General features: G+C 53.6%; 1 protein-coding gene across 9 annotated transcripts in view; it reads right to left on the minus strand.

Annotated features, from left to right (window-relative positions):
- exd (PBX homeobox extradenticle) overlaps nucleotides 1-13,252 on the minus strand; it is a 305,873-nt gene that overhangs the window by 92,311 nt on the left and 200,310 nt on the right. For 3 of the 9 annotated variants that reach the window (XM_089584313.1, XM_089584314.1, XM_089584315.1), the window contains one exon: nucleotides 2,044-2,207. In XM_089584313.1, coding sequence (XP_089440439.1) covers nucleotides 2,044-2,207 — 164 coding nt within the window. Of the gene's footprint in view, nucleotides 1-467; nucleotides 536-744; nucleotides 832-2,043; nucleotides 2,208-13,252 lie in introns of all 9 variants that reach the window. The other 6 variants (XR_016291691.1, XR_016291689.1, XR_016291690.1 and 3 more) reach the window with 5 other exon arrangements.

Below are 13,252 nucleotides of genomic sequence, written 5' to 3' on the forward strand. Positions count from 1 at the left end.
GTGGACGCTGGCAGCTACGAGTAGGTGCTAGCGTCCACGGGTAACGGGAGCTACAGGTGACTGTTAATAAGCAAGAGCCACTAGCAGCACTGAAACAAACAAACAACAAAAGGCTAAACATGGAAACGAAAGGGACACAAGTAACAACAGCATGAGAAAAAAGAAAGGGCACTGCTTGAGACTTAACAGAATGAGCACCAAAGCAAGCATTCACTTATTCACACCCCAAAGCATGCACTTAGCCCAACATAGAGAATAAGGGACATAGTGATAGGCACTGGGTGACATCCTTCTGGACAGACGTGTGTGCGAGAGCGGCATGGGCAAGCACAACAGCAACAAAGGGCAACAACACCACTAGACGCGGCCCCCCGCCCCGCCCCCTAGCATGCACTCTGTCGCACAGGGGATGATGACTAGGTGCACACAGTGAGCAGCAGCAGCACAAGAGAGATTCCGAGAAGTACCAGAGACCATGCTGAGGCCGAAGGTCGAGGCGCACGCGTTCCTAGCTTTGTCGGGCATTGTGAGGGACCTGTAATGGACGTCGCCAGCGGAAAAAGGCTATCAGAGCAGCGCAATGAGCGCCCAACGCGTGCCCGGCGGCTGAGGGCCACGTGCGTGGAGGTCAGACGGGAGCGCGTCAGCTGCCGAGTGTGCGCGTCATTCTCATCCCACTGGCTGAACAGAAAGCAAGACATCCACACAGCGGGCGTTCTCACAAGGGGCAGAGAGAGAGCTTACAAAGAGCAGAGGCGAGCTTCATCCCGCGAGCCATCATCAACGATCGCCGCCGCCGCTGCCTCAGGCCCACGTCTCCAAATTGCAGAGCTATCGGAGGAGGAGGAGGAGGAGGAAGGGGAGACAACAAAGCGTGGACGGTTAGTCCTCTCTCACGTGGGCCCTGAAGACAGGCGCGCGGCCACCGACTCTCAAACACAGCGCCTCCTTAAAATAACTTGGAGCGGGTAAACGGCGGATGCAGCGCACGGCGCGCAACAAAGGAAAGCTTGTTAGCAGCGGGGGAAGAAAAAAAAAAGGGGGCGCTTGCGCGTGCTCGCCCGTTAATGGACGGCGGCCTCCGAGAAAAACCCGTAACCGAGGATTAACGCCGGAGTCGGTCGCCTCCCGTAATCCTTGGGGGCCCCTGTTATTGCCTCACTCTTCTCCCGCGGAAACAAAAAGTAAAAGGTTGTTTTCGCAGGGGGAGGAGAAGCAGCAGCAGCAGCACACGCCGCTAATCCGCTTTCGGGACGCTGCCTTTGCGGAGTTGCACCGAATTGGCTGCGGCGCCGCTAAGCCGAGAGAGCTTTGCCGCAACAGGGCGCTCCTGATCGTCCTCCTTTCTGTCCGACGTTTTCTTCTCGGCCCCCGGAAGGAGCGAGGACGCTGATCCGGCTGGCGTCCACATTAGCGTTCTCTTCAAAAACGCCTTCTTCTCCCCGAACAAGTGCCAGCTCGCTCCAGCTTGAAACTCTGATCCAGTTGGAAGCACGCGCCTTCGTCTTCGGACCCTTCGCGCACGGCGACACCCTTGGCCGAGACCCGCATTTCAACGCGCCCCTCCATTCAGCTGAAAAGGAAACTCCACCCGCCCCGTACTCATTGTGCCAGGAGGCTTCCAAACATTGACACGGTGTACCACAGTGGCGCAAAAAAAAAAAAGAGCAGCACAAAACAAAAGCACACAAGCCGGTGAATGACCGCCGATGCGTTCACACCGACTTCAAGGGTACATACCAGGGCCAGCGCTGTGTAAAGGCAAAACGAGTGCCTTCCTTGCGAGTTTACCCGTGCGGGCTTCGACTACGCGATACAGTGAACATACTGGCGTCATCGCTGAGTTCAAGATACCAAATAGTGGTTTCTTTATGGGGTCCTAAACGACTGGCGCGAAGCCGTAGTGGAAGGTAATTTCGACCGCGTGCGCCGACATCGCACAGCATTTCGGTCCCCATCGAAATGCGTCCTTCGGGTCACCGCTGTAAGCAAGAGACGCCACGCCTAGACACCCGTACAGAGAATGCCTGAGAGTCCACGTACCTGCGATTGCACGTTGGCGCCCATGGCGTTCTGGTAGGAGTCTCCGCCGTTCATGCTCATGTTGTACATGGAGTCCTGCGGCGCGCCCGGCGGCGGAGGGCTGATCATGGGTCCCTGCTGACCCTGCGTCGTCGGCACCATGCTGTAGGCTGATGCGCCGGCCGCTGCGGGGAGGGAAAAAGAGAGAGAGAAACGCGTTGGCACAGACACACTGCTATGGCCAAGAAACAGCCGACGAAGGCTACTGCAGTTTATGCGACAGCGGCTTTTAATCCGGGGCACACAGTAAAAAGTATCGCGAGGCTCAAAAAGTTGCACGAAACCGTAGCCGACAAGGAACTGCTGCGGTCCACACTCGAATGTTTCGGAGGAAGTTGCGACGAAAATTAGCTCACGCACAAACAACGTTCTACTCTCGTCCCGTCCATGCCTTTCCTAGGCCACGCGAAGCACTAGCTTTGATTCGTAGCGTTTGCCCAATGTGAAAATGCGTTCGGTAGTGCAGAATGTCGAGCACCTTTTGAGAAAGCGCCGCAAGTGGCTGCTCGCACAAGGGCAAATCTCACGAAAGCGGTCGGCGCAAACTGTGGCGATAGTAATTACAAGGTGCCTGCGTAGCGGCGACGCCAGTTGGAGCTTCCGTACCACGGCTTACTCCCCATCACATTAAAGGTTGAGAAGTGGTGTAGCAGGATCTAAGGAGGCGAGCAAACAAACAAAGGGCAAAAAGGAAGGGAGAGCCGACGGGGAGCCCTACTGCGACGCCTCCCCGTCCTTAGCGGCGGCGTCTGTGGCAATACAAGGGAGGGCACTTTCCCTAGCCGGGGAGCCGGCCTCACTTTGAATGAGAAAGGCGCTAGGGAAAGCACTCGCCACGACGGGGGCTCCCTTCAGCCGGCATTGATTTGGCGGAGGCACCCCAGGCGAAAAGGCGCCGGAAGGGCTAATGGAGCCCCGCGCGTCCCCCTCGTCGTCCGACGAACCAAGAGACGCGCTCCGCTGTGCGCGCTATACCGCCCCCTTCCAAGAGGGAAGCTTCCATCCAGGAGCCGCATTTTCTCTCCTTTTTGCTTAGCCGAGAGAAAGCGCTTGCGCCCACCGTGACGTCACTACTATGTCACATCCACACCGCTCCGATGAACACGCGCAGAAGCAAACACGACCGCGCCTTACATTTGGAGATATGACGTCGGTACGGATGAAGTAGAGACCCGTGCGCAAGCTCATTGGTACACAAATCTTCGCAATGCTAACTACACCCCCCCCCCCCCCCCCCCATACCTCAACCCATTTTTTTTTTAAATTCGGCGGGCTTTTTTTTTTCTTTCAGAGTTTATATCAGAAAGTAGGCCCTATTTCTGAAGAAGGAAATACTTTTTTTTTTCTGTGATTATGAGGCAATCTCTGCTTGGAATCCAGTCCGTTGCAGTATAAAATACTATAGCCAGAAAAAAAGAGTAACAGAGCGGAGATTAAGTGATCGAGCCGCAAGACACTGCGCCAAAAACCTAGATAAAGGAGACAGCGACAGGGGAGCAACGGCCGCGCTTAGGCAAATGCTTCTGTCCAGTCGTCTTCACTTGCTGCTCGTGGCACACTACTGACTGAGAGAGCAGCAAAGCTTCGGCGGAACAACGTCTGCTATGAAGGAAATACTGACCGCGGCCGAAATCCAGAAGGAAAGCTTCTAGAGCATCGACTTTTTCGTGACGACTGTGCACGATTTCCGAGTTAACGGTGCGAAAACTCCTTAACCAAGCAACAGCTCTGATAACGCGATGACAGTTTGTGAGCAGAACGTGCTAATAGACGATGCTTGGCGAGGTAGTACAGCCTATAGGTCTGCATCAGGGATTTTACTAAAATAGCGAAACAATGCCTTAAAACGTACAACTGCACTACTGGATCCAACGAACCTGGCTTCTGCACTCTGTCAATTCTCACTTGCGACCGATTGTAACTCGCACTCAATAGCAGGCTAGGTAATGACATTTCCCGGTTAAAACTTAATTGAAAAACAAAAATGAATTCGGCGTACGTTTATCGGTTTTCTTTTACTGGGGCTCAAAACGAGAACTGGAATCCCCAGTTGCGACGAACGGTCGCTTATTATGAACGTAGGTGGGGCCAAAGTATTAAGGCCATGGCACTGGGTTCCACGTAAAACCAACAACAGTGGTCGCACCACTCGGTTGCAACGAACGAGGAGGCGCCGCAGAAAAAAGTGGGGGGGGACGCTTAAGCTCCGGATTTAGGGGTATGACGCAACGGCAGTTCCTCTTGCCCCACACCGTTTCCTCTTTCACAATCACTACGTGGGAGACACACACATCAAGCCCTGCGAGCCTGCCCGCGTGGCCTAGCCGTAGCGTGTGCAACTCGCAAGCCTGAGAGGCGACGCTAGTAGCTGCGGGTCGTCGTCTGCTGCGGGTGAGGAAGACGGCCAGCGCGCTGAACATGAGACACGTCGCTGGTGCGGCAGGCGCCATCTATGGGAGCCTCTTGCAACATCCACTTTCGGGTCACAACAGGATCGCCAGCTGATCTGCAGGACGGAAAACGCGCGCTTCCCGGCACCGCAGAGAGCGTGTCCCAGCTCCCGTGATCCGCCAAAGCAGAGCCTAAAGCGGAAGCAAAAGCTGCACGGTGATCAACCAGTGGAGAGCTCACCCGGCCAGGCGGCGTACAATCACAATTCCCCCTTCTGGGCTCCCCCCGCGCAGACGGAGACTGCGTCACCCTTTCGACGGCGCGCACCAATCAATGAAAAGGGAGATCGGAGAGCAGCCCATGGTGTTCGAAGAGCGCAAAGGTTGCTTCAAGAACATAGCAACTGTGGGGAGCTGTCACTTGTTACACGGGCTGCGGTGGCATCATTGCCACATGGTCGCACCTTTGCAGAGGATCGAAGACGAGGATGCCGACCTACGCTGCCGTGAACGTCGCAACCGGCGTTATCGCGTACTCGAAGCACGCCGCCCGCAAGAAGGGCCTCGACCAGGAGCACATGATCGCGCCGAAGGGCTCTGAAAACGGCCTGACGAGGCATGCTGAAGAAATAACGGGACTTTGAATAAGTTTTGTCTCACTATTACCTAGGCTTTAAAAGGGCAAGCCCACTTACTCCGAACGCAATACGCGTGAACATCACGTTCGCTTATATGGGCTCGACTGCGTACGTGGGAGCGGCAGCACCAAGCGGAAGGTAGGAACTAGCACTGAGATCGGGTAATTTCTGGTTCCAAAGGGAGCACCGTAGACTCAGTGATACGAACGGAAGCTGCAGCTCGTCGCTTTCAGCCAAAGTGTTATTACAAAAAACGACTGTCTCGTGAGCGCAGCGGGCTGCCAGGCGCTGAAGACGGACGGCTTCCCTCGCAGCACGATTCTCCCCACAGCGACGTCACGGGAGGCAACGAAAGCCCATCAAGGAAAAGGCGTTTCAATCTGTCAACAAAGCTCCAGAATCAATGCGCAGCATTGTTTTTCAGCCCCCTCGGTTGTTTTCATTAGTGCAGAGAGCGACAATACGGCTACGGGCGAAATAGATACAGGACCACCCTCCTAAACAACGTTTCGTCAACCTAGCAGAATTTTTAGGCGGCGCCACTATTTATTACTTTTTTTTTGCCCCCTCCAGGACGCCCCAAACTCGGGCGCAGACAGTGAAAAGCTTTCGCCAAAATTGGACGGCCCGTCTTGGAAGCGGAGGGCGAAGGGTTTCAAGCGTGTCGCCTACCCTTCTTTCCCGGCGCGAGAAAGAGCCCCTGCTCAGGCGTCCCCTCAAAAAATTTATACGGGACATCGATCGCGATCAGGCCGCTCACATCCCGCCCTAAGGAAAAGCCCTGCAAGGTACATACACATTCCTGTGCGTGCGTCTCATGGGGGGGCTCACACTGCCAGCACGGGGAGCCCACAAGTAACAGTTATCCTGCCCCCTTTTTCGGTGTCCAGGTGGAGGAAAATCGCCACCAAAAAAGGCAAGGAAATGGGCGGCATTGCGTAATGGACCGTCTTCGAAAAAGCCGAACAGCGCACGACCCCGCGCCTGCTGATGAAATAAACGGACAGGGTGAGTAACGCGACGCGGGAGGCTGCAGTCGGAGAAAGCAGTTGGCGGCAAATCTCATCTCGGCTCTAACGCCGGCTAGCCGTAAAAACGTCAGCGCCGACAGAGGGCGGACAAGGAGGGTTGTGAAGACGGCATCAACGACAGCTCGGCCACCGGCAGCGACCCGAGGGGGGGTCGGACAAACGAGCACCACTCAAATCAGCGTCCGCCGGCAGCAGCGGACGGGGATGGCTTTAAAGGAGAGCTCGCCAATTCGCGGTCCGCTCAAACAATGAAGCCGCGACAGGAACAAACTGCAATGAGCGTCAACTGCTGAGCACACATAGCGAGGCGCAAAGCAGACGGCGCAGACAAAATACAAGCCGCCTCCCATCACACGATTGGCACGACGGAATCCCTCTTCGAGGAGACCGCGAAACGCCTGCGCGGGTGCCAAGGAATACGAGCAACACTAGTGTGGCCCCATTCACCCTGTCGAATGAAAACACACACGTGCTTCTAATCTGGCCGAGTGGATGGAGGACAGGCGGGGAGGACGAATGTCAAAATGTTTGACGTATTAATCCAGATAGCCGCGGGGCCTCTCCTCCCCGCACCCCACGAGGAGCAAAGACGAGCTCCGCTCAACGGCCGCGCATTCGATCGCCTCGGGCCATTTTTCTTGGCGGGGGAAAAAAGGCGCGGGTGGGAATGCAAATTGACACGGCTAATTCTTGACAGCGGGATGGGCAATGACGAGGTAGCGCAGTTTCCATGGGCCACGGGCACACCTAGCGAGCCCACCCGCAACGAAGCGATTTCTTGGAACCTTGAGGAATCGCCGAGCGAAAAGCGCGCATAAAACCCAAGCTCCGCCCATAGCCGGTATCACCTTGCCAGTGTGCCCGACTCCTGCTTGGCTACGCAGACTTCCCACTCGCACCAGAAAAGAGAAAAATTCGAGAAATGACAGCATGCCCGCGCAAGTGCGGCTGCCCTGGTGGTCGCTAAGCATGCATGTTTCGCATCGAAGCCGAGGGCGCTTCGGAACACTCCTGCGCTACAATAAAGGCGCGTTCTCACTTGCCCAAACATCCGGCGAGCGAAGCGGATTCGCTCGCCGCAAAAACTAGGACCTGTCCACATCTGTTGACGCCCGGCGGAGGCGGAACCGCCGCGCCGCTACTGTTCCTCGCTTTTCCACACCACGCCGCTGCTGGCGGCATACACTGATAAAAGAGCATAAATTTCAGCTGTCTACGTACCATAAGCGTATGCATGCTTACGTACGTTAAACGCAGGCGCATTCCCACTTTTAGTTCAGCGTATGCTAGCATAGACGCAAAAGTAAACCTAGCCTATAGTGGCGCCATCTGGTTGTCAGGACGAGAACCATTACTGTCAACAAACCGACTCTCCTCTTAAGCCTAGAAGCGGCAGAATCGTCACTCTGAATAAAAAGATGAAGCAAATTTATCACTTATACGTTTTCATAGAGGCGAGGTGAGACGAAGCGAAAGACCGGTGGCCCATTTATGGCCAGTGAACGCGCCGAAAAAGGCACCAACGAGAATTCAGTCCGAAGCGAGGGGTCCGGCTTCGAAGGGCGCCGCCATGTTTGTTACCTGCGCGGCGGAAATCGGTCTGGACCGAACGGTCTCGCCGCGCCGCTTTTCGCGTCGCTCGGCGTCAAAAGTGGCCGAATCCGCTTCGCTCGCAAGATTTTTGGGCAAGTGTGAACGCGCCTTAAAGGGCCTACTCTTGACATCGCGTTAGCTGTCAACTGCATCATCACAAAATAAAATAACGCCTTCGGACGACAGGCAAGCCGCGCCGCTACAGCCGGTCAGCAGCAGCTGCGAGGCGGTTGTGGCAAGAAATTTACTTGAGCCACAGCTGTTACTTCTACCAGCAACTGGGTAGTGGTCAACGATCGGCAAAAGTTATATTTCACATTTATCTATCCCGCTCTTTACTATTGACGTCAAGAAGAAAAACAATTTATTCACACCGCACCATCTGTCCGGCTCTTGCTAGCCTACCAGAAGCAAGTCCGTTGATAAGAAGCAGAGCTTTATCACTAGTGTTATTTGTCTGATTTGGTAAGATATGTATGGCTTTGCCATTGGATTGTGCGTGAAGGCATAATATGCCAAGTTGGATGCAGAACGTCTGTTGGGACCACCTCGGCCTTGCAGGGTCTTCCAAACGCAAGCAGCTCTCAGCCACGCAGGTGAGTCCTCCGGCTGTTACGCATGCCTGCATCGTGTCTGCAGCTCTTTGCAGCACATCCTGGAATTCGCCGTCCGACCGCTCAGTTCGTCCAAGAGCGGTGGTAGCTTTGCCATGGCCATGTTGAACAGGGTATTTCTGACAACATTTCACCTTGGCCGATGGTGGCCGTGCGGTCAGAGTGCGTTTATCGCAGTGGGAGGAGACAGGGTTGTTTAATAGAAGGTCATGGTAAACATTGTCGCAGGCCCCTTTGAGGTCCAGTGCCAGAATTGCTCTAGTCTCGGCAATCCGCAATGCCTTCCTTACCTTGTAGGAGTATGTCCTGGGTGGTAAGGCAATACCCAAATAATGTATCGGGGGAGAACTGATTCACACCAAGGTAAGGATGGAGAACTACGTGTCAGAACAGTCTGCGACGCATCCTTGACGCAAGAAGTCAAGGATGCGGGTGTGAGATTTTGGAGAGAAAGAGGCTCACCGGGTTTGGGAATCAACCTAATGGTGGCGTGTCGCCATTTTTGTCGAACCGTTCCATTTCATCCAGGTTGCGGGGTAACTGGATGCAGTCTGCCCCGGGTGCCGTGTTTTGTTTGATGTCAAGCAGAGCTCTGCAAATTCGGCGTATAGCATTTGGAAGAGGGCGTCCATTTGTTCTTTGTGAAGGGATCATGTTTTGGATGTGCTCAGTGTGCCATTGAAATGCTCATAAAGATTGCTCCAGCTGTTCTTAGCAAGGGTGGCGGTGTGATCTTCGTGCAATTCTCGGTATCGGTTGTTTCGCTGCGTCTGTCACCACGTTGAGATCTTGCAGCTGCTGTATCCATTCCTGTAAGAAAGGCGTGTTGATTCTATGTTCGGGGGTGCATTTTGCCGCTACCTGAAGGCTGCAGTGGTCGCTGCCCGAGTTCTGCTGCTCCATGAGCAGTGAGTCATACCTTGGGTTTTGTAAGCAGAGTGAAATAATGGAGGGTCACGGCAAGGGCTCGGAGTTTCCGTCTGGTACCCCCTGGGCTGGATGCAAAATAATAAAAAAAAGGCTATCCCTCGGTGTGTCTGCATGCTTAGGGAGTTGTTTATACACAGCGAACACAGGTCTGAAAGGGAACCGCTCTCCTCTGGGCTGCTGCCGCCGCTCGTTAAGACGCAGGGGGCATGCAAAGAAATGGCCCCCTCCCGCTGTGCGTGCAATATTAATTTGGTCACGTCCCTGCCGTAACCAAACGCTGCTTAATATGCGAAACCTGAAATAACTGCCACCGTAGCGCAACATTTAAAAATAGTGTCGAACATTCACAGCAGGTTCGAGTGACCAGACAGTGCTCAGCGCTGACATGCTGACGACACTGCGGCAGCGTCTTAACAGCCAAACTCAATGTATGAGGTAAAACGCACCCGCTCGAAGCTATGAAAATCCATCTGAAGACTATACATATACTATATATGATGTTAGATAGAAGTGTTTAAATAAAACAGAACTAACGGTGCCTGTATGTCAAAAAGTGTCTCTCAAAGGTGCAGGCAATATTTCTTCTTTAAGTGACTGTTTATTAATAAGGTTACACCGGGAGTGATCATAAGCTTGATTACATAATGCGTCTGCTTCCTCGTGTTCATGGCAAGATGGTCTGACATGCTTATGCAGCGTACCTTCGACATACACCATCAACAGGGATCAAAGACTTAGCACGTTGATGCAATGAGTCACGCTCTAGTTGACGACGTAGTAGGACCAGGCTTTCATAATTCAATGCTTAGACAGAGAAATTCATCGCCGCAAAAAAAGTACTGCAGAAGAGGTACTGAAGGGGGGAGGACAAACAAAGGCAAGAAAAAGTTGCTATACGCAATGCCATGTGTCCTTGGGGATGTGCAGATGTGTCCGTGAGCACAATGACTTATCTGCAAGGTGCCAAGCTGTGAGGAAAAGGAACCCCCAATCAGCTGGGCAAGAAAGAAAAGAGCATGACAAAAAAACTTCCACAAAAAGTGTCTTGAGGAAACTTCAGCCCGAGTTACTGCAAGCCGGAAGGGATAGTAACTGAACGATGAACCACTAGCATCAAGGGCCCATCATGACCGTCACGGACAGAAACAATCAGTAGGAATGGCACATGACACTGAAAAGTGTCAAAACTGTCCTACAACAGAAGCACCGGTTTCCACGGGTACAACCCTAAATTCCCCGATGGAGTGTGGCGCAAGACAAAAGATAACACCTCCTGGACAGATCCATAACACCTTGAGGCTCTCTGACACGTGTCACCACAGCGAGGACGCATTGAAGGCCAAGCACACAGACACAGCCTTGACACAAGGGAAGTTCAGCCAAATGCTACCTATGGAGTCGCGGCCCGGAAGGGGATGAGCTTGCTAAAAAAGGCGAAGACTTGCCACAACCTTCAGATGAGTGTTTCTGGAGCTAGAATGGCCGAATGTTAACCAGCCAACGCCGGGAACCCTGTGCCTGACTACGAATGAGACGCAACATGGAACTGCACTCATGCTCACATTTCAACCTTGGTTTATGAACACCAAATTTTTGCTTGTGTGTTTTGCTCTTTCAAATGATGCTATATTCGCCTATGACCACTAAACAATTTTAAAATGAATTTTTTTCACCAAGTTCTCCTGAACCATGTGGAAGTCAGGCAACACTGGTGTGCTCCAGCCCAGGGCTGGCCACACTGCAGGACTGTGCCCAGTGAGCAGGTTGTCATGAGTTGTTCATTGTTCAGGCTTGAGTTTGGGTGCAGTGAAGGGGGGGGAGTTGGAGGGGGACAAAGGCAACAAAGGCCTGTGTCCTACCCTTCCTGGCTAGCTTGTGCCAGGCCTCCTTGATTTCACCACAATAGCCTTGTTTTCATGAACTGGACAGTGGCAGTTCAACCCCTTGAGCACAGCGGGGGGGGGGGGGGGGGGGGGGGGGCAGCTTAGCAAGATCAACCCAACCGGAAACTGCCTATTTACACAAACTCGATTTTAGCGAGTCGAGTCGAGACTGGTTCAACTGCAGCAACACCAAGCGTCGAGCAGCGCAATGCAAGCGAGCAATGGCAGCCTGCAAGATTGCAGCCCGCCACCGCGGTCTCGGAGGCGCGACGGCGCAAGTGAAAAGCACGTTCGCATTTAACCTATCCCTTCCACCTAACGCGACTCTTCGGCTCGGCAGCGTTTACAAATACATCGGGGCAGGGCCGAGTTGAGCCTTGCGGCGGAGTTAACTGGACCTGATCCGTCGACTCCCACAGACATTAGAGAAAACAGCGCGAAAGAAGAAGCCCGAAGGCGAAACGAGGAAGTGACAGCAAAGAGCGCTGACTGACAACTGAATTTATTGAGCGAAACTCGCGCAAACTCCCGACGCGGCTCGGCGCGCGTTTACGTGAACCCAGTAACCGGTTTTCGACACGGCCCTGTCAGGTTCATGTAAACGCTGCTAAGGCCGATTCACACGACGGTCCGTTCTCCCGCGGCCCGCACATCACGTGTTCACACGCCACTAAAAACTGGCCTGCGATCCCATGACGTCAGGCGAATGCGACGGACCAAAATAGCAGATGACGCGCTGGGTGTGCCACAGTTGCCAGATTATTTTAAAGTGTTTGGCAACGCTGGTCGAACTGGTTTTTCCTGCCGACCTAGGACCGTGCGAATGAATGAAATAAACTTTATTGAACTGCGCAAGAAGTCCTGTAGAACGGGTGCGGCCCTTTGTCCAATTCCTCAATGGTCTGGGCCCTCTTGCTAGCCCAAGTTGCCAGAGCTAGCGCACGCGTCTTCGCGGGCCGCCGCTAAGTCCCGCGAGGGGAGAGGCACCTGAGCTTCCTTGCTTGACCAGCCCGCGGGCCGACAGCGCCCCTCTCAATGTGGTGACGCATGAACACGTGACGCGCGGGCCGCGGGCGAACGGACCTCCGTGTGAATCAGCCTTTCTTCTCCGCGCGCGCTCTGCCCAGCGAGCCTAGCACCAACCGTGCGCGCGGCTGTTTTGCAGCAGACGACGGCGCTGTCGGTTTATGACGTCACTCAGACTGCTTCAATATGGTTGTCGCTGCCAGGGGGAGCGGTTTAGAGCCGTTAGCTTCAAATTTCAAATTGTAGCTCGAAAGCACGCGTAGTGCCGTACTTCTGTCTTAGAGACTTTTAGTGTAGCGTTATGAGCGCTTGTATACGCTATACGCAAGCATTTAGCGGGAGGTTACAAGCTTTAGTGTGGGCCATTAAAAGAAATAAAAATAATAGTGCCCTGCCCGCAGTGAAATCGCATGAGCACTTGTAGCGCAGGCCGCAGTGGCGCCATCTGGTGATAAAACGTGAAAATACTGTGTGCCATATTTTTCGCACTGAGCCAAAGTTATCCAAGTCGCAACGCGTAGACAGCCAGTTGCATGACCAGTTCAGTAGAGCCAGGGCCTAATTTTTTTCCCGAACGAGGTTTTTAATAACGTCATGGTGCGTACAAGTGTCCCTTCGGACCTCTACTCTCTACCGCGGAAACGGGTACTTTAGCCAAGGCTATGGCTACATTGGCGTACCAATCCAAACCAAGGCAATCCACACTCGACGGTGTTTTGTTAGGGTTAGGAGCGGTGGAATCGTAACACAATCAAAAATAGGGCGTTTATCCCTCATAGCGAATATCACGTGTACTACCGCGATGGAGAGAAACTCAAGCAACGTGGCGCCTAGGCGCTCCGCTGTTCGAATTTCTTTCCATCGCGTTTTTACCTGGGCGGCAAAAAAAAAAAAAAGACGCTAGAGTCGTCCTAGAATGCATCACGGACGACTCTAGAGTCTTTTCGCCACCACCAAAGTAAAAGCGTGATGAAACGAAATTTGAACAGCGGAGCACCTAGACTCCGCTCAGTTTCTTGCCCCCGTGTCATTTAAAAGCACTGAACATGTCTAAAAACCCGATAA

This window comes from Amblyomma mixtum, chromosome 3 (assembly GCF_055824585.1).
Source record: "Amblyomma mixtum isolate Tamu chromosome 3, ASM5582458v1, whole genome shotgun sequence".
NCBI lineage: Eukaryota > Metazoa > Arthropoda > Arachnida > Ixodida > Ixodidae > Amblyomma > Amblyomma mixtum.